This window comes from Tyto alba, unplaced genomic scaffold (assembly GCF_018691265.1).
Source record: "Tyto alba isolate M040663 unplaced genomic scaffold, T.alba_DEE_v4.0 Super-Scaffold_42, whole genome shotgun sequence".
Classification (NCBI taxonomy): Eukaryota; Metazoa; Chordata; class Aves; order Strigiformes; family Tytonidae; genus Tyto; species Tyto alba.
Genome location: NW_024881318.1, coordinates 7136226 through 7156054, shown reverse-complemented (window position 1 = coordinate 7156054; position 19829 = coordinate 7136226). Strand labels below are relative to the sequence as shown.

The window sequence follows — 19829 nt, the reverse complement described above, 5'->3', positions numbered from 1 at the left end:
AACACACATCCTTATGGCTTTGGGGAGTTGCTGAGTGTTTCACTTTTACTCCTTGCAAGTATTCACAACTTCTTTGTTACCTAGAAGACCTGCAGCAATGAAATATGCATCAAAATGAAGTTTTTGGCGCCCAAAAAGCCCCACCAAATAGAGATCTCTCTTGGGTAGCTACCCACAGCAATATTAGACGCCACAAATATGATTCACATTCTCAGTTGTACCACACACTCAGCTGAACTCATGATACTAGCTTTTATTTCCATGGACTGGTTCTATGCAATCTAAAGAAGTGTCTTATGCACTGGGATGGAAAGCCTTGGTTAGCTTGGCTACTCCAGCAGAGTGGAGCTGTCTGCAGTCAGAGTAGGGCTCATTTTCAAAAACTGTGCAATGAACTCCCCTAGACTGTAAAAAAACATTCCAATTGCAAGCCACTCTTCAACTTCATACATTAGTTAAGGTCTGAACCAGTTCATACTGATATCAGATAGCATGATATTCTTCATTTCTGTCCTACTTGATCATTTTCATTCAATGTTTTATCTTTACTGTTCATTGGTTTTGATATGGCCACTACTCTCACAAAGTCTGGCTGTCTTGCAGTTCTAATGCACTTATTCTCTCAGGCTGCCTTGGCTTTAAAAGTCCTTCATTTCTATCTTATAAATCACTCCTACAGAATGAGTTGTCAATACCTCTCCATCATTTATTAAGTTACATAATTAAAAGATAAAGAGTAGCTATAGAATATACATGAGTTGATACCACATATGCATGAATAAACATGTCTGTATACATATAAATATATAAACGATATAAGATAAAGCCTATTAATATCTATTTCAGTTAATATCTTTAGACATCAAACCTTTTACAAGGAGGTGATAACACAATAAATTGCAGAGTCATGCAGTGAAAGGTATTTACTGTGCATATGCTGACATATAATTAGTTTTGTGTACTTTAAACATCTCTCTGGAGACCTGTAAATATATACAAGTAAAATCAAGTTGGTAAAATGTAGTTTGCAAGTTTTCCGTTTGGTGGAAAGAATTATTCATTAGAGGAAGGCTTGTTTTCAGTATATTTCAACAGCCTGAAGTTGAGTGTCAGATTAAACTCTCAGGAGATGTCTAGCGATAACACAGTAAGAAAGGTGATCAAAGGTAAACAGTAAACAATTTCTGAGATAGCTCTGCAGTTATTTACCACACAGCCTCACCTCCAGTCTCACATTTATACAGGTCTTTATTGTTTTGCTATATTCTCAGCTTTCAGACAGTAGACAAATGGATAAATAACATCTATAACACATGTATGTGAAACATATGTTTCAGCTAGACTTATCCCTAATTCAAAATCCCCATCTTTCAGCTCCACAGTCATTAACATGACACAAACCTTGAAATTTGCATCTTTTATTGATACAACATTTGAAATTTATACCTAACCTCTGCAGTTTGAGTCCATTTGTATAAAAAACACTTGCATCCCAAACCTCTTTGTCTTTGAAGAGGCTAAACAGATTGAGAATAGTATCAGCATTCAGCACCTCACAACTCATACATATTTTGCAGATAACGGTTTTGGTTCCCCGTCCTGCAACCAGTGGTGGTTCAACTGTCTCTGTCAAGGGTGCCTGGAGGGGGAAATCTATATTTATTAGTCTTCTCATATCTTCAAGAAGTTATATGTCTTTGTGCCACATCCAGTTCTTTATATGCCAGGTGCCTAAACAGAAGACTTTGTATATACAGACTATAGATGCACACATAAAAAAGGCAACAGAAGTGGATATAGATAGACAGACAGACAGACAGACTAGATAGATAGATAGATAGATAAATAGATAGACAGATAGATAGATGAGAGAGAGAGAGAGAGAGAGATTGATTAGATTGGATGGATGGATGGATGGATGGATGGATGGATGGATGGATGGATGGATGGATGGATGGATGGATGGATGGAGAGATTGATTAGATAGACTAGATAGATGGATGGATGGATGGATGGATGGATAGATAGATAGATAGATAGAGAGAGAGAGAGAGAGAGAGAGAGAGAGAGAGAGAGAGAGAAACACACACACACATACATACATACATGTATTTTCCCCTTGCTCTGAGTGGAAAACTGCAGCTCAAGTTGGTTCTTTATAAAAAGAACCTTAACCAGTTAAACCAGCCAAGTGGTGGGTAGCACTCATACGGGATCACATTACAGCAAAGAGCCTTAGAAGGAATTGCAGTATTGCTGTGGTTCAGTAAGACTGGATGATGTGGGGCAGGTCAGACTCCATACTTCTGCTTGCCTTTGAAATGCTATCAGCTCCATAGATGTAGTGGTGTACACTTACCAAAATGATAATTTAAATAAAATACATAATTTATCCAGAAAGAGTTTTATTTATATATGTGTTAAGTGTAGGCTTTTAAAAATCTATTTTATTTTTTCTTTAATTTACAGTCTTTCTAAGATTTTCCTGCCACTTCTTGAACTTGATACTACACACGACTTGGAATTTCTAACCTCTACAACTGAAGTTCCAGAAAGATACCCCAATTATTTGCCCTCTGTACCTGGATTTCTACAGATGGTCTGTGATAGCTGTGGAGCTCTTTAAGCACAACTGCAGCCAGTTTCCTGACTATGCATGTGTCTCTTCATGACCTTTCAGATACATGTCAGTAGGATCAAAAGGATCCTACTACAAATTAATAAGTACAAGGGCAATGGCACATCAGTGCTGCTCAAATTTTCAAAATAGTGTAAATAAAATAAAAAATCCAGTCTTATTTTGATAGAACATTTTTCCCCTACCAGGTCCTGGAAAGATTTCTAGTTAAACTGTGCTTTCTTAGAATCCGTATTCTATTATAAAGTAACCCTTGGGCCAGATTCTCCAGTGTGCTCTGTGTGCATCAATCCTCTTATGTTGGGACATTCTCCACTCAAGTCCCACTCTCCCACACTGCCATATATTGATACACAACATTGGTGGGGCAATGGGATTAAGAGAGGCCAGAACGCAGAAGTCACCCTCCTGTGTACTGCACAGATGCTTATGGCATATAACATAATGGCCCCAAGGCCTTGAAGGGGGAAAATATTACAGCACTTGGGCATCCCTGGCATCTTCTGTGCCATGGGGAGCAGCCAAAGCAAACTGCAAACCTAATTTTTCAAGCAGTCTGTGCTCACATTTGTGATTCACATAAAGAGAGAGAGATCTCTGTAGTCATTCCCTCGGGTGTTGGTACCTGGTGCCTGTGTCACTGCCACTCTTCACTGCTCCGTCATCCGTGAAATTAAAGGTGCCGGTCCAATTTGCCAATTCCTCTCCATTCTGCCAGCTAAACTGCAGACCTCTAGCAAGAAAATGAGGCAGTTGATATTTGATATCATTCATTAGGTCAAGTCTATCAGCATGAGTTCTCATGTCCCTTTTCTTAACACAGAAATGTGACTATGACACATTTATCAAAAACAATAAAAAGATACCACAAACCACAAGACATCATCTTACTAGTGGAAACAATTAATTTTTAGTTCCATAGACTCTACAAGTCCTTGGCTGGGAACACCACTAGATTCCCCAACCAAACTGGAAGGCCAGTAGTCATCTATGCTCATAAACAACATACATATGTGTGGAGTGGAGCAATATGGAAATTTAATTCCCAGAGACGCAAGTGCAGAATGCTGGAGACTTACAGTGGAAAACTGCAGGGCCAAAGAATTAAACCCCTCAAACTTCAATTTTACATCTAGAGTAGTTGTTAAATGTGGTGGGCAGTGGGTCCTTCCTCTGATTTGTTGGCCATGCTAGTAAAGGATTTGTCATTTGATGACTTCTCTAAGTCACACTATATTACTTGTTTTCCCTGTTTGGGAAGGTGATTTTTTTTTTTAAGCCAATGAGTATCACAAACATAATTTTTTCCAAACTTTCAAAAATTCATTCCAAGACTCATGATTACTGCAGTCTTCTGGAAAATCCATCTATAGTTGGGTAGAAATCTCACATGTATTTAAAAAATCTGGGTCTGAAGAAACATTTGACAACACAAGTCAAATCCTTCCCTTTGCTCAGAAGTCAATGAAAATGAATCTTGCAGATTGTTATTTTTAATATTCTCCATTTTAACCCAATTTCATGATTTCAGAAGCCTGGCAGCTGAGTTGTGAACATTTGGTTCTGCCAATACTGAAAGTTCACTTCCTGGTTGGGCTGTGTGGGGACAGCCAGGAAGCAATCTGCCAGCCTACTTTGCCTGAAATAAAGGGCATCCAGGACCCTGCTAGTTTTCTTGGTCAATAGGCTTATTACAAGCAATGAAGAATCTTTCAGACCACATCCACCTTCTAGTCTAATTGCCAGCAGTTAGAAGCATAGGAAATTAAGAAGGAACAACATGGGGCATTAAAATAAGGCCTCTTTGCTTCCTGCAGCAGAAAAGGGGAGTAGCTTTAAACAGCTCCAAAAACATCATTGGAGTGTATTTGTTCTGTATTGTAGAAATATGGGCACATAACTTTTTGTTGTCACAGCTGTTTTAAGACAATCTTGTCTAACTTTAAGTCTTTGCAGTGCAGGCATTTCCACATGAGCTAACTGTCTTGGTTCTTAAAAATCCACAGAGGTTGGCTCGGCACAGTTAGTTTCAGGAAAGATTTACTCAATCAAGGGCTAGTCTTCACCCTAGAGTGAACTGATTGACCCCACAAATTCTCCCTCCATCAGCAGTACAGGGAGAATGGGGCTGCCTGTGGTGTGGGCATGCATGACAGAAAAATCCCACAATCCAAGTGCAGCACACACCAACACAAACATTTTTGCTGACCTAAACTCAAGATATTTTAAAAGAATTTAAGAACTTTATTCTTGCATGTTTTATGACTTTTATTTTTTTGTTGTTGTTCAGTTGTTTGTTTTACTGAAAGCAGACTTTTTGGTAAAGGCATTTTTGGGGAGAAGGAATTCTGAAGAAGGTAGGGGGCCATTTCAAAATCTTAAAACTGAGGAAAGAGATAGCGTCCTAAACTGCCCCCTCCCTCCCAAGCTGCTTCCCACCACAAAATGTGGAAGAAAAGTACTATGAAAACATAGAAAAATCTCCCTCTGACTCTTTGAAATGCATTTTCATTTCTTTCATGTTCTTCAGTGGTCAAATTTTGCTTTTTCAAAGAAAAACTTTTTAAGTATAAAAATAGGAACATTTCAAATACAGAAGCCAAATTTTTGCTCATGGGAGACTCATTCTGTTTACTTCTGAGTTAAATAAATGGATGCAATTCTCCTGTTTTCCAAAAAAAAAAAAAATCAAAACAAGTGGAAGAGACTGTGCTGATCACCATAAGCAAAATGAGATGATATCACATTCTTAAACCTTACATTCAGCTTGGAGAGAGCTACTCTCATGATCAAATTGGAGAAACATATCAAAGTGTGTATAGGTCATGATATAATGGCTATAGGGTAATGCAGTGCTATGGCTTGTCAGGGAGTCCCATACCGTGTACATTGCTCTGACAGTTTTTAATCAGCTGAGGCTGCCCAAGGTATGACTTCTGAGAAGAATATTGGTGTGAAGAAAACATGAGAAAAATCTCACTTTTACGAAGACACCTCCACTTTTAGGCTTCTTGAAATAAGCACTTGTGCTTCTCTCCCATGTGCCACAGTCTAACACATTTTTTTTGCCACACTGTAACTGGTATGGAAATATGTTTCTTTTGAACATGTATGTCTTTGTGAAAGGCATCTAAATATACGGCCTTAAAAACATGTGTTAATTGCTAAGGGCAGCACTGAATGATGCATGGGGAGAGAGAGTAGAAGTGTGGGAAAAACAAGCTGAAATTGTACTTTTTAATTGGATTTAAATTAGATATTTTGGGCTTAGATATTTACTTGCTAACTGAACTACAGAGAATTAATCTAGATAAATAGCTGGTGTCAGTGTGTCCTTCAGAGGTGAACTCTCCTACAGCATAGCCAATATTCAGGCAGATGAAATGAAGAATGAAAACATCAGTAAAGTCCTTTCCCTTTCTACGTCTTCACTCCACATGTAACAGCTGGAAGGAGAGCTAAGTAAATGCTCAAAGGCTGAGGGGTGTGTGTGTGTGTGTGTGTGTGTGTGTGAATCTGTCCATAAAGCAAAAGAAATTATAAAACCGCTCTTTAATGCCCTCCTCTCATCGAGCTTTTTTGGGGGACATTGTGTACTGCAGCCAAGGCATTAAGTTTAAAGGAGGACATGCACATTTTGGGTAAGATCCAAGAGGAAATCAGGAAGACTAACACTGAGGAATGGTAGATATGTCTTATGATGAACAGCTTAAAATACTTAGCTTTGAAATGGCAGAATGGGGGATCTAATTGAGGTACAAAAATACCTAACAAGGGCAAGCAAGGGTCTGGGTATGACACTTCCACATGGTAAGGATAAAGTACAGAGTCGTGAGCTTAGCTTAGGGTCAGGAGCAAGCTAAGCATCCGGCCCTGATCCAGACAGGGAAAGTGGACCACACAACAGGCATCCCATAGGTTAACAATACACAGACTTACCTATACATAAAACACACTACCAAAGAAACATCACACAGCTTATAGGACTGTGTGTCTCACTGTGAGTCTACAAGACTGAGACCAAGATGCTGCTCTGTATTTTCTGGAGTGATAGTACAATAAACGTCTTCCTCCTACTAAGAACAACTCCCATAAATAATGGTTTGTTGTGTAAGGACTGAGTAAAAATCAAGGATGAGACATTTAAAAACACTGACCTGAATTCTGTTCCTAACAAGATTACTGAGAGTTTTACCATTTATTTAAATCAGCCTTGAGTTGGGAGATTTCAATTTTAAAAGTATAAAATATCCTAATCCTCTCAGTTGTGAGTCGTAAGTGTTCATAAAAGCTGTCTGGCCAAATTTGTAAACAGCCTGAGAAAATAGAAAAGAGATTTGAACTGCTCCATCAATATATCTCTTTGGCATATTACTGTAGTTAAATTCTACCATGTTCACTTTCAGCACTAACCACATCCAAACAAGTAAACAAAGAATTAAGCTTCTATGAATCAGAATAGCAACAGAAAAGCATATGCAGTATAGAAACACAGAAAAGGAAAAGAAGCAGAACAAAAAAGAGGGTAAGGAAAGATTAAAAGTAGGAAAGAAAAGCAGAGGAAATGACTTAGACATAGATATCTCCTATGTAATTTTGACAGTTTGTGTCAGAGTCCAAAAAAAAAAGCTGAATTTAAGCCAGGGATCATTACCAACGATTGCCAATGGTGGAACTTTGCCATTTGCTCAATTTTCCCTAATGTTATTTCCTTCTAAAATTAGTACATTCCCTCAACACATGATGCTGATGATGACAAGGGAAGACTTTATAAGAGATGTAATAACCAGAAACACTCATAGTGAAGAGATGCTATGTTTTGCCCATTCACTGTAAGCAAATTTCTCATCAAGGTTTACAGACATCATTAATCACAGGAATTACCCCTAACAAATAAGAGCATGAGCAATGTTGTGCCCTGTGCTAGAGAAACTCTGTTAAGTTGGATGTCTTAGCAATAAAGACCTTGAGTTTCAGGTAAATGTCAAAGCAATATTTTGATCCTAATTGGTAACTGTAAATGTTGAATCAGTATGTGGTCAGATAATCACTGGTGTAATGTAAGAATAGCAGCAGGAGGGGGTGAAAAAACAGAAAATCAACAAAGCAGCAGTAATTCTGAAGGGCTTGTCAAGACCGGCTGTCAAGAAGCAGCAGGAAGCAAAGCAAAAAGCCTGTTGCTGCAATCCAAACGAGAAACAGCTCCTGCACAAGCGGAGGTTTTAATAGCAGAGGATGTGAAACAATTGCGATGTTTTTGAACTGTAAGGCAAGAATGAACAAGTGGATAAATTGCAGCAAGAAGCTTTGTATCCACGCTGCCGTCACACTGAGAGCCCACCTCAGGGGTGTCTCACTGCCTTTCTAAAGTATGAAGGCAAGGTGAAAATTCAGCTCCAACAAGAAGGCAAGGCTTTTAAAAGAGAGCTATTCTACAGCTAATAAATGGAGAAGACCCGAAAGACTTCAAGCACAGCTGGCAGTCCTGTCTGTGCTCTAACCAGAGAGCAGGCCAAGACCATGTATGCAGCAGAATTTAATCAGGACAGACCCATGTGCTTTCAAGCCGTAAGAGCAGTTTAGTGCAAGTGGCTGAGTAATACTGTGATCAGCACCTGTGGGCAACAAGGACGGAGTGGCAACAGGGGCATCATGCAGGTGGTGCAAAGAGAGGGCACGGAAGAGCTCCTGCTACTCCAGTGCCAACCCATTCCCCAAAAAACTCCGGCTCTTCTCATTTAATCACAGCCAGCAGGCTATTTCCACTCATCTTTCAAGGTGACAGCTACCACTACCCCCATCCTGCATGTACCAGAGGCAGACTAAATCAAAAAGCAAGCAAAACCAGACAGAAACCAATATCATTTTGTATCAGTGAAGCTAAGCCAAAATCTGACTCAGCTTGCTGGCCTACCACAGATGGTCAAGCAAGGGGAAGCAGAGGAGTCTACAGACTCCTTCTCTGAAGGGGTGAGAGGAAGATATCAGTGTTCCCAAGATCAAGGCAAATTACTTCTTTTTCTTTCTGAGCTCTCTCTCTTATTTGTCTTTACTTTTCCTGCTCTTTCTTTCTAGCAGTTCTCATATTCCTTCTCTGTATGTATTCTCCCTAGCAAAAAGGCCATTAGGAGGTGACAGCAAGTCCAACTTTTGTGACTCTAGCTCTTGTTTAAGTTATAAGCTAATACTATATACATTAATTCTGTATACATCATTAATAATTCTACAGTCATATTTCTGCATGCCTGGTCATGGTGCTGCACTACACTGTTCTCATACTACCCAAACACAGAAGGCATATACAGTCCCTGACCTGACAGACAGTCCAGGCCATGTATAAGCTTCCTAAAGTCAGTGGAAAATCACTTACTTTCACTGTACCTCAGTTTCCCTGTTTCGTAATTCTTACGCCCTTGAGAGGAGGAACTGAAGACTTCAGTGTTAAATGATCATGTTACTGTTACTCTTTGAAAATGTAAAATGATGCCACTACCCTACTAAGACGGATGTCACAGAGGTATTGGAAAGTCAGATGGTTAAGCTTGCTGAAGATCCAGTTCCTTCCTTCTGCAACATAAGGAAACTATGACTCACTGTGTCCACAGGGTGTATGGAAAATAAAATGAAAACAGTGGTATGCATGAATGACCTGCGGATGAGAGTGATTGAAAACACTCACTAAAATGGATCAGAGAGTAACAGGAGGTTGGGTAAGAAAGTGGAGTTTCAGGAGTCGCCAATGTGACAGACTGCTGCTCAAGTGAAGACAAGCATAGCATCCAACAAAGATAACAGTAGGAGGAGATTTGGGAAAAAAGCAAGGATCTGTCTGTTTTGGTTTTGGTTTTGTTTTGGTTTGTTTTTTTGGTTTTTTTTTTTTTCCATGCAGGCCAGAAACAGCAAGTTTATTTACACTGCACTTGAAAAGACATGAGAGGGGTTCAAAAGGAGTAAAGCATCCACTAGGTAACAACGAGACACTGAGATCAAACACAACCCCGCAGAGTCAAGGCAGACCAGCTTCTGTCCAAAAACTTCCCTTTCCTGACTGTAGGGCCAGGCTCAGTCCCTGAAGACAATGAAGTGAGATGAAAAGAGAAAGGCAAATGCTTGCTTGAATAGCTTAATATCACTTCAAACACTCCAATCCATTTTGAAATAAATATTCAAGGCACAGCAATCTAGAAAGACACAGCACAGATGAAAGAAAGAAAGGTAAATCTGCCTGTAGCAGTCAAGGTCCAATTCACTTGTGCTATAATGCCAGAAAAATACCATGTGTGCACTGGCCTCTTTCAACAGAGAACCCATGGTCATAACCCTACCAGACACAGCACAAAGAAAGAAAATATTTCTGCAGCCAACTCATGTACTTGAGCAGGATGTTCCCCTTTTTATGTGAGTCCATAATAAAACTCCTGTTTGCATTCAGTGGAAGCAGAGTTGAATCTGACCAGTCCAGTTTAGAAACCTTACCTCTCCAGTAAAATTAACAAAATGCAAGTTTTAATCTGGATACATACACATACATACTTCAGCTCACTTCATTAATAGAGACCAATCCTTGTCTCAGTGACCTACGGCTTTGCAAGTTAACTGACAGTGGGTAACTCCTGAGCTGATTGCCTGCTATCTTGCTGGGAGAAGACCATTACAAAAGGTTTTAAAAGTGTATGAAAATATCTGAGAGAGCAGGAGTGGTATATTCACAGCAAAAGGAAGAAATTAATAAATATGGGTCCCATGAAAAGCAAAATATGGATGGAGGATGTGGGAAATGGACACATCTAGTTACAACACACACTTGGCCATACAGTATTATACCAGGGACAAGCTTGGCTCTATATGTTAGAGGAAAATGGTAGTAATAAATTGGTGGAGGCGTATATTTTGACTAGCACAAAGAGCAAGATTGGAAACATAGGTGGGAAGCTTCTGGATTATAACCACTATTACACAGAAAAAGATTTTGTTTCATGTAGCACATTTCACATTTGGGTTAATCCTTGCATCAGATATTCACATGCAATGTCTGAAAAACCTGATCTAAAACCATTTCCCAAGAAAGACAAAATAGATTCAACACCACCATTCAACTAGTCTGCTTAAACAGGACAAAGTGTTGACTAGGACATCAAGGACATCAAGGGATACCTTTCAAAACAATACAATCTTTCTTTTTCTCATCTGTGGCTGGAATATAAACATCCAAGGAGTAATAGATTATCTGTATCAATTATATTTGTAATAATTATTCATAATTAAAATATTATTTGTAATAGTTAGGTGCAACACAAAACCCACAACAGAATGATCTGACAGTGAGGCAGATTGTTTTCTTTTCAGGATAAGAGGCCAATCAAGCCCCAAGCACATACACTCACAGGAAATCCCAAATATTTTAAGATACCAGCAAACTCTGACATTTGAGATGATAGCTCACTGCAAAGATACTTCATGCAGCATAAGTACCACAAGCAATTTCGCCACAGCATTAGAGATCTGACTGAGCTAATTGTTTTGCATCTTACATTTCCAAAACTAATATATATAGCAGCAGGTCAAGTGGCCCTATACTGCACTATATTCTTCAGTGCAAACATAGCCACAGAGTCCCATTTGCGCTGAGGACTCATGCTGAAGACAATGAGCAAAATGCCATTGTCAGTGCCAATGTCAAATGCCAATGTCAGTGCGTCTGTACGCAGTATCAGCCACAGGAGGAGGCAATATTGTCTCTCTCCATGGACAGAAGTGGATGGCGCAATCTCCTACCATTTGAGCAAGCCCTCCAAACTGCTGACTGCCCAAGATTTTCAGCTAGGACTGTGAAAAGCCCAGCTTTGGCTATATTTGTTCTTATGGAAAGTGCCATGAAACTACCAGTGACAGAGATGGCTTTTAAGGTTTTCAACATGAGAACTAAAGCATAAAACTAACTAAATAAAGCAGATGTGGAAGGATGGTGACTATCTGCTGGGCTGCTAAAAAAGCAAAATGGATGCAAGCAATGGAGGGCAAGGACGCCTCCAAGAAACGAGAGGTTAAATCTACAATTTGCCGGAGGGAGGCATGGACTGCTAAGCAATGAATACACTTGAATTTAAAAATGAGAAATTAAATGAAAAAGCAATCAAGGGTAAGAATGAGGCACAGTGAAAGTAAGAAAATACAAAGCTTTGCACAGCAATTATGTCTGAACCAAATCCAGCAAGTGTAAGAACAATCAGAAAACTACAATCAGGTCAAAAATAAAGGACCAAATTACCAGGAGGTCAGCGGTCAAGGGTGTGATCACTCACAGCTGGGGCTGTGGGGGACACACGCATAGCACAACTCAAAACAGGAAGACTGGGTTCTGAGTTTGCCTTTCTACAAATGTAGGTAGGACTAAACTTTGTACCTGCCCACACACATAGAGGGCAAGCAGCTAATTTTTTCAAAATTACATAAAACAAGTTGGTGGCAGGTTATAATAGAGATGTTTTTGAAAGAAATGTCACAGAGTTTAAACCACTTTGGATGAAAGGGCTCTGATTTGCAGGTGTTGAGTGCTGGGCACTGGCAAAACTCAACCATTGCTTTGTTATAGAGTCAACAGATCTATGTAAAGTGCAGAAAGTGGAGTTAGCCTAAACATTCAAAAATAGATGCTTTCATGGATGGAAGTAGGCTTAGATGCCCACAAAATGAAGTCAGACTGAAGCAAGCTGCTACTGAGTATTATATGAATTATAATTAGGATTTAATTGTCCCTGTATTAATCAGTGAGGATAATGGCCCCCTTTTGTCTGGTAAACAGGACACCTATAATTCACTACTCCAGGGCAAGAAGCTTCTGCAGAGCCCCTGCAGCCCAACATGATTCAAACCCTAGGCAAACCAACCACTCCTGTGGGCAGGGTGAGCTTGTGGGAAGTGATTTAGGGACTGCTGTGTGGCCACAGCCACAGTGAAAGGGGCAAGTGTCTGTAGGTCACTCTGGAATAACTCACATCCCCCCATGGTTTGAGCTCAGAAAGGACCATGGGGTAACACACCAGGGAACAACACACCCAGGCTAATGAAATTTGCACATTTAAAACACTGAAATAACTGACTTTCATTACCATAATTTACTGTCATCTGGGGAATGGGGAAGGACTGGCAATTGACAGACTGGATCAGCAAGTGGTTTTGCCATCTTAACAGCAGAGGTGCAACACAACATTGTCAGAAATAAAGCAATCCTAGAAGGAGCAGGGATTCAAACCCTGCCTGTTTCCTGCATCAGAGCCATATAGAGCACTGCCAGGGAGAACAAGAGAGGAAATAACCCTCACGCTCTGGTACTAAAACATCAGCCACTTGATGATGCTTTTATTTAAAAGCAAATTAAAATTATGGGTCAGAAAAAAACTCCAAGTAGCAGAAGGTAAGATTTTGGCTTCAGGACACTTTTCACAATAGAAGTCTCTGTTGCAGCCTGTGATAGAGCTGTGATTGTTTGTAAATTTTTTGAGATCTTTAATTCATGTGCCATGTACTTGTGAGCTTTCTCCTTTTATTTGATGTGGGGAGACAGAAGAATTATATAAAGCAACCACCAGCAGCAATGAGAAAGGGAATGGGAAGACCAGCAGTGGATGACTTTGCAGGCAGCTGAGTTTATCTATCTGCTTCCCGTTTGTTCTGCCCCCTCCACCCCATTGCCACCATCTCTCTTCAGCCCATGCTCCAATGTTCCTCTGACCTCTCGGCAAGCTAATTCAGCTCCTTGTCTTTGCAAGATCAATAGGCATGATGGGGATACCAGCACCCTGGTCCCCATCCCCTAGAAATGGTTGGAGCATGTCCAAAGTCAGCTTCTCCTGCTATGCTAGACTAGATCTGGTAATTTTAAGGTGATGGCCATATTCCATACATACACATGTTGGTGTATATTGCTTCAAGACTTTGCGATATCCTGAAGTTTCCAGTGCTATTCTCAGAAGAAAACTGACCAAAACCAAGGCCTGCTCTGCAGCCCTGTCAGGGATTCAGTGAGGTGGCTTGTGGGTCGCATGTCATTTCACTAGGATAATATTTTACCCTGGTAAGAAACAGAGGTGGCACAAAGCTGTGTGTTAGAGAGATGACTCACTAGGTGACCTTCAGCATACATGTCTTGGGAAAAATATTTAAATGGAAACAGACTTTAAACAGTGGAATAGGTGGTCTTAGGTTACGGTTAACACCTTCACAGGGTGTTATGAACAGGCCAGAGGAGCACATGTCAGGTATGGGGGAGGAGCTCTCAACTGACATGAGTTACCTGTAGCTCTTCAAGAGCTCAGCTTGGGCAAAATACAACTCAGACCACATGCAGCCCCCGTCCACATTGCAACTACTGCCATCACTGCTATAAGTAAGATCTGATCTTGTTTTATAGCACAGCACAGACTAAATGATCTCTTAAGGTGTAGTCAAGGTTTATTTTCTGTAGGTTTATTCCTTATTTGTCCATGCTGTGCAAAAAATGATCATGTGTTATCTTTCTTATGCTGGTAAGGAAAGGGGTAGATATACCTGGGGACTGATCTGCAACTGTTCAATAAAAGATGCTTCAGAAATACCAAAATGGTGGTATAACTTCAAGTTATGAGAGTCTGATATTAATTATAGGGTACACACACATAGGAGTGATGTTTTATTCTCATTTAAAAGATGTAAAGCCTCCAAACAATGCAGGCTGCCTGCATGGGAAGGTCTGCTGTTTCTTGCTGTGTGATTCTTTGAGTTATTGTATGCGTCCCCTACAACAGACCCCGGGGTAATCTTTTTTTAAAATCTTTAATAGCTTTGAAAAATGTGCTCTCCTCACTTGGCTGAAAAAAAATAGTTTTAAAGTGGCAGATTCCCCTCTTCAGCTGGCTGTCATCCTGTGCAGGAGTCAGGCTGTTAAACAAAGCAGTATTTAGTGAATTCCCTGCCAATAGAATACTGGTATATAGCAAAGTATTGCTCTGATATTTTTCCCTTGCCAAAGCAGGCAAGGACTGTCCTATTGAACTCTCCCATGCTATATGTTAGGAGATGAAGACAGGGACCATTTCAACACTTTTTACTGTAGTGGCAGTTTTCTCATGTAATCCAGGATTATTCCCTGCTGGCCAAACAAGTGCTCACAAAAAAAAAGGCCAGCCCTCAGCTGAGCATCTGATTCAAAAGAAAATTTAGCTGAACGTCGAGCATTGGAAAGATGAGTCAATATAAAGGCAAGAGGAAGATCTGGATTTAAGCAGAAGTCCACAGCATTTAACCTACTTTAATAGATCAATGCAGTGGATTCTTAATCATCACATTAATCCTAAAATAAAAAATAATTACCCCAGAGATCCGTATTAAAGTCCCTTAATTATATCTCATTTCATCATCCTTTTTACTCAGGATCAGGAGCTACAGAGACCAGAGCTTCCCGATGTCATTCTCCAGCTTGCAGTTTAACTCTCTCGTTAGAACTTTAGCTGCTACTACAGGGATGAGGCATTGGCCTTGCTGAGAGCAACCACATCCATCCCACTTGGAGAAAAATTTTAAAAAGATAAAAAAGGTGGGCACAATTCTACTTTCCAGTAACATGGTACAAAACATCAGGGGAAGGTGCACAGAACATTATATGGTGAGTGAAAAATGTGTGAATACCTAGAAATTCAGCCTTGACATTTTCTCCTTCTTCCAGCAATGCCAGGAGTTCATTAATATCTCATTAAGGGGAAAGAGAGGACTTGACTAGAGGCTGGGCCCTGTATCAGATTTCACTGAGCAGAGCTTATTTCCTGGAGCATCCTCCCCTGTCTGCAGTCCTGCCATCCCCAGAGTCAGCATTTGGGAGGAACATGGCTGTGGCAAATGCAGAACCACGAGCTTCCATGGCACCCTCCACAGAGAGCTTCACATCAGTTTTTATGGCAATAAAACCAGTCCATTCCCCACTTGTAAGAGCAAGTGGCATGGCACAGCTTACATCATACAGCTAACTTTTCCATCTTCCTCCAGAATAGGGTACCTTTGTCCACACTGCTTATTGGGGCCAGTCCCTTGCCTATGCTGTCCTGTGCATTGTGCCCAAGCTGCTTATTTTCAGTCAGATTCCCCCTGTCTTGGTGGGCTTTATCCATTTCCACCATATTCTTGCAGATAAATAAGCTAGCTCTGTGTTATACTTAGGCTTAAAAGCATTGTACATTTACTGAAATAGCACTTCAGGGCAATTTTCAGGTTTCTCTAAATACACGAGGGAATTTCTTCCCACTGCCTTAGGAAGAGGCCCAGAGGCCTGTTATTGTTGCAGATGTTGGGATGCAGGCAAAGGCTATCATAAAACAAGTAGTATGTTGAATCCTAATGAGTAAATGGCTTTAGGTTTAGGCAGCGTCCCCAAGCTCCAGCTTGGCAAGCAGCACCAAAGCTATATATATCCCACTTCCCCTCTGCAAGGATGCTCTCCAAAACCACCAGCTCCACCGTGGTCCCTGGAGGTGCAAGCTATAACGTGTCCAAGGAACCTCACAGCCAGCATCAGCTTCTAACAGGGGACTAAACACAGGAGGTTTGTGAAAGAAAAGACTCAGTAAAGGTTACAGCTATCCCTGCATGGAGCAAACTGGCAATCAAACTGCCCAGGAATGGTCACCACAACGTACTGCAGCGTGTGAGAGTGAGAGAGAGAGAAAAACTGAAAAAGTACCTTCATGATAACATTATGTAGGCTGCTATGTAAATCTCCTTTCTACCATTAATAACTGACAGCCTGAGACTGCCACATCCTGCATTTTCATTTCCATGAAAGATGGGAACTACCACTTCCCAACAGAAAGGAGCCAAAGTGCTTTTTCCCTGCACTGAGTGGGGGGGAACCCTCTTTGAGTGTCTTTCATATGATTGAGAAAAAGGGAAAGAAACAAATCATTACAAGCTGGAATAAAAATTTAAACAAACAAACAAACAAACAAAACAACATGTGTTCTCCAGTCACAGTGACAAAATGTACACACATTTCCCTGCTAAAGCCTCTCTGATGTCAGAGTGCTTAGAACCAGACTTTCTCCTAGCAAGCCTGGGAATTGGACATCACCCCTTTTTCATTCCCTGCAGCCTGCTGATGACAGGAAAGGCTCCAGGGCATGAGGCAAGACAGAGACTGGCCACAGAGATCACTCGCTGGAGGAGTTTTAGTTACATCTTCTCATAATTTCATCTTTATTTTGCCATTTTTTCATTTCAATTTATATTTGGGATTTATTTTTCATTGCTTTAATCCTGTTATAGTCATTGTGACGTAGAAAAGCAAGTATTGGTAGGGCTGCAAGTCCTGCAGGACAAATGGGAAAAACTGAGAAAATAAGGCAAGATGAAACCTCAATTGGTCATAAAATCATTCTCTCAAGACCAGGGCAGCTTGGTACTTCTCTACCTAACAGGTTCCTGAAGCCCCCAGAGATGGAGATTTTATACCTCCCCAGGTAACCTTATTCTTTAAAAGTTTCCCTTCATGGTTAAACCCAAATTTTTCATGCTGCATCTTAAACCCATGACTTCTTGTCATTTTGTGAGTCTTCACTGAAATGTCTTCATTACCTTCCACTTGGCAGAAATAGTTTAGGTATTTCAAGACAGTTATCATATCTCCCCTCATTTTTCTCCAAGCAAACACATTTTCTACACCTCTGCTCATTCTTGCTCCTTCCAACTGAGTCACATTTTTCTGGAAGTGCCCAAAAGCAGACAGAGTCCCCCAGCCAAGGCTTCCCTGCTAAGCAAGGCACACAAATTGCTCTGTGGATAAACTACAATGCTTCTGTCTATACATATTAATATCATGTTTGCTGTTCCCCCCCCTCCGAGAGAAACACTTGCTGATTTGTCAGCATTTTGCTTGCTCTTGGCACAAGGCAAACAACTGCATGAGTTAGAAACCAGGCAAGAACTAAACCATTGATCTCTTCTGGCAAAATGCAGCTAAATTCCAGTAAAAAATTCCACAGCAGCTCCCTACACTACTGAAACCCACTTACCTCAAAGCATGTAAGAGAAACATTCCCCTTTATAAAGTCATACAAGTGTAACAGCTCAAACTAGATTTAACTAAAATAAACTCTTCATGGGTCAAGGTTAAACACTTGAATATCCCCACTGGTGTTTTCTGTAAAAAGAACAGTACCATTCTCAGATCGAGGTCTGATGTGCTTTACAACAAAGTGGTCTCAGCAGTAATTCATGAGAGCATAGCAGTGAAAAAATAAAGCACTCTGTTATATGGAAAATTAATATTTCCACTTTGATCTTAGGAATTGCATCTGCATGTTTGTTTCTAAAGACTTTAAACTTTAGGCAATGATCATGCTACCTTAATTTAACCTCTCAAGCCATTTTATCTTGAATTTACACAGGGTGAAAAGTCTATATGGCAGGGTCTGATCAGGGGCAAATACTTAAATGCTACAAGTCAGTCTAAAGTTAGTAAAACCTAGATTTTTACAACAGTTGAGGATTAAAACACAATATAAGAAACACACAAGTCATTATATTCTGACTAACATTCTCCTTCATTAATAATCTAACAGACATTACAGATGCTGGATGTACCTTCACAGATTGACAAGATATTAATACTGTCAGCACAACACTGAGAAGTAGTTAAACTGTTATAATGGTATAGCTAGATCTCTGTCTCCATTCAGTCCGATCAGACAACTTTTCTTATTCCATCAAATCCCCCCTTACCTTTTGAGATAGTTTCTCCCATAAAGGATCTGCTGCAGCAAGGTGACCACGGCAAAGGCGCAGATGAATATGAAGAACAAAGTTCTGTTTCCCAGCAAATCCCTGCTTGATGAAGGGTCAGTGTATCCCATCCTGCTTAAAAGCCACTGAAGCTCCACTGGATAAAATTCAGTTCATTGTCACTCTCATGCCCTTTTTGCTGGGAAGCGGAGGGGAATGCTTGCTGGCTTTTCTGTGAGCAATTTGAGGACAAGGTATCCCATTGTTTGGCCCTGCTGCCCCTTCCTTGCCCCTTTTGGATGTTAGCTCCAGGATTGTGCGCAATAGCTTGCTTTTATGTTAAAGTTTCCAGGAGATTCAGACGTGGGTAACATCTAAAATCATCTCTCAGAGCTCTTTCAGTGCAGGCAGCCTGTGCTGTGCAAGAGGCATTCTGTTCCCTCTAAGCCTCTCTTGAAAACCCGCTGCTAGCAATTTACTTCAATCCCGTTTTCATATTCCAGATGGGGGAAGCTGCAAATAAACCAGAAAACTGCAGCCAATGGCAAACACAGAGCTCCGGCAACCCGCGTTGGAAACACATAGTCGTCAGCTCTTCTTTGCTTCTGCTCAGTGATTCCAACGAACTGTGCTTGCAAGGAGACGTGACTGGGGTGTGCTATTATTGAACAAGCATGTAACGATCATGAGGATTTCATTCAGTCCCCTGCAAAAAACAACAGCAGCAATCTGGTCAGGCTAGCATGAAAGAGGCATTTCGTGTAGCAGTGTGCTGTCCATACCGTCCCTTCAGTAAATGTAGCATTTGCATGCAGAATGCAGTGCCTTTAGTCATACACCGCTCACTATTTGGACTCCTGTATTTCTCCTGGTTATTCCTCCAGAGTAAGCATAAGCAAGGTCATTGTGCATCTCTTCAAGGACAGAGCTCTCAGTTCCTGCATGCTGATTTACTGGAGGCTCTGAGTAGCCTCACAGCCGCAGAGAGGGAGACTGCCTCTCAGTGCAGGCTCTAAGAGCCATTCATTTAAAGAGACAAATATTCTGATTGTTCCTCCACCAGAAACAGTTCTCTTTTGAAAGGGCAAAGCAACAAGACCTTGTCCACGGCCATCATAACTCCTCTAAAAATCTCCCCATTGTCAGGAGAGGCTCAATTCAGCTCACAAGGAAATCAGTGGGAGTTTTGTTGCTGATTTCACTGGGAGCAAAATCTGCCCTCAACCCTTAGCTTCTTAAAACAAGTTCCAATGAAAGCTTTATCCATGAATGAAATATTCAGGCTAGGAGGTTGTTCTGCCCCAAAAACAGATGGGAAAAGGATTTTGACAACAAAATGTGGGGGGAAAAATCCTTTGTCTAAGAGAATGGGAAGATTTTTGTGTGAATAAATTTTCCAACAGTTAAATCAGCATATGCAAAATGTTCTAGTGTGCCAGCAGCCCAG

The 19829-nt window shown here is 40.6% G+C and overlaps 1 protein-coding gene across 2 annotated transcripts in view; it reads right to left on the bottom strand.

The window, feature by feature from the left end:
• The window catches only part of ST8SIA5 (ST8 alpha-N-acetyl-neuraminide alpha-2,8-sialyltransferase 5), a 74570-nt gene that overhangs the window by 29742 nt on the left and 24999 nt on the right, over positions 1 to 19829 (bottom strand). Inside the window, exons 2-3 of one of the 2 annotated variants that reach the window (XM_033011203.2) lie at positions 18383 to 19088; positions 3264 to 3371 (exon numbers count right to left, since the gene is read on the bottom strand). In XM_033011203.2, coding sequence (XP_032867094.1) covers positions 3264 to 3371; positions 18383 to 18513 — 239 coding nt within the window. In that variant the 5' untranslated portion in view covers positions 18514 to 19088. The remainder of the gene's footprint in view (positions 1 to 3263; positions 3372 to 18382; positions 19089 to 19829) is intronic. The other variant, XM_042804443.1, reaches the window with a different exon arrangement.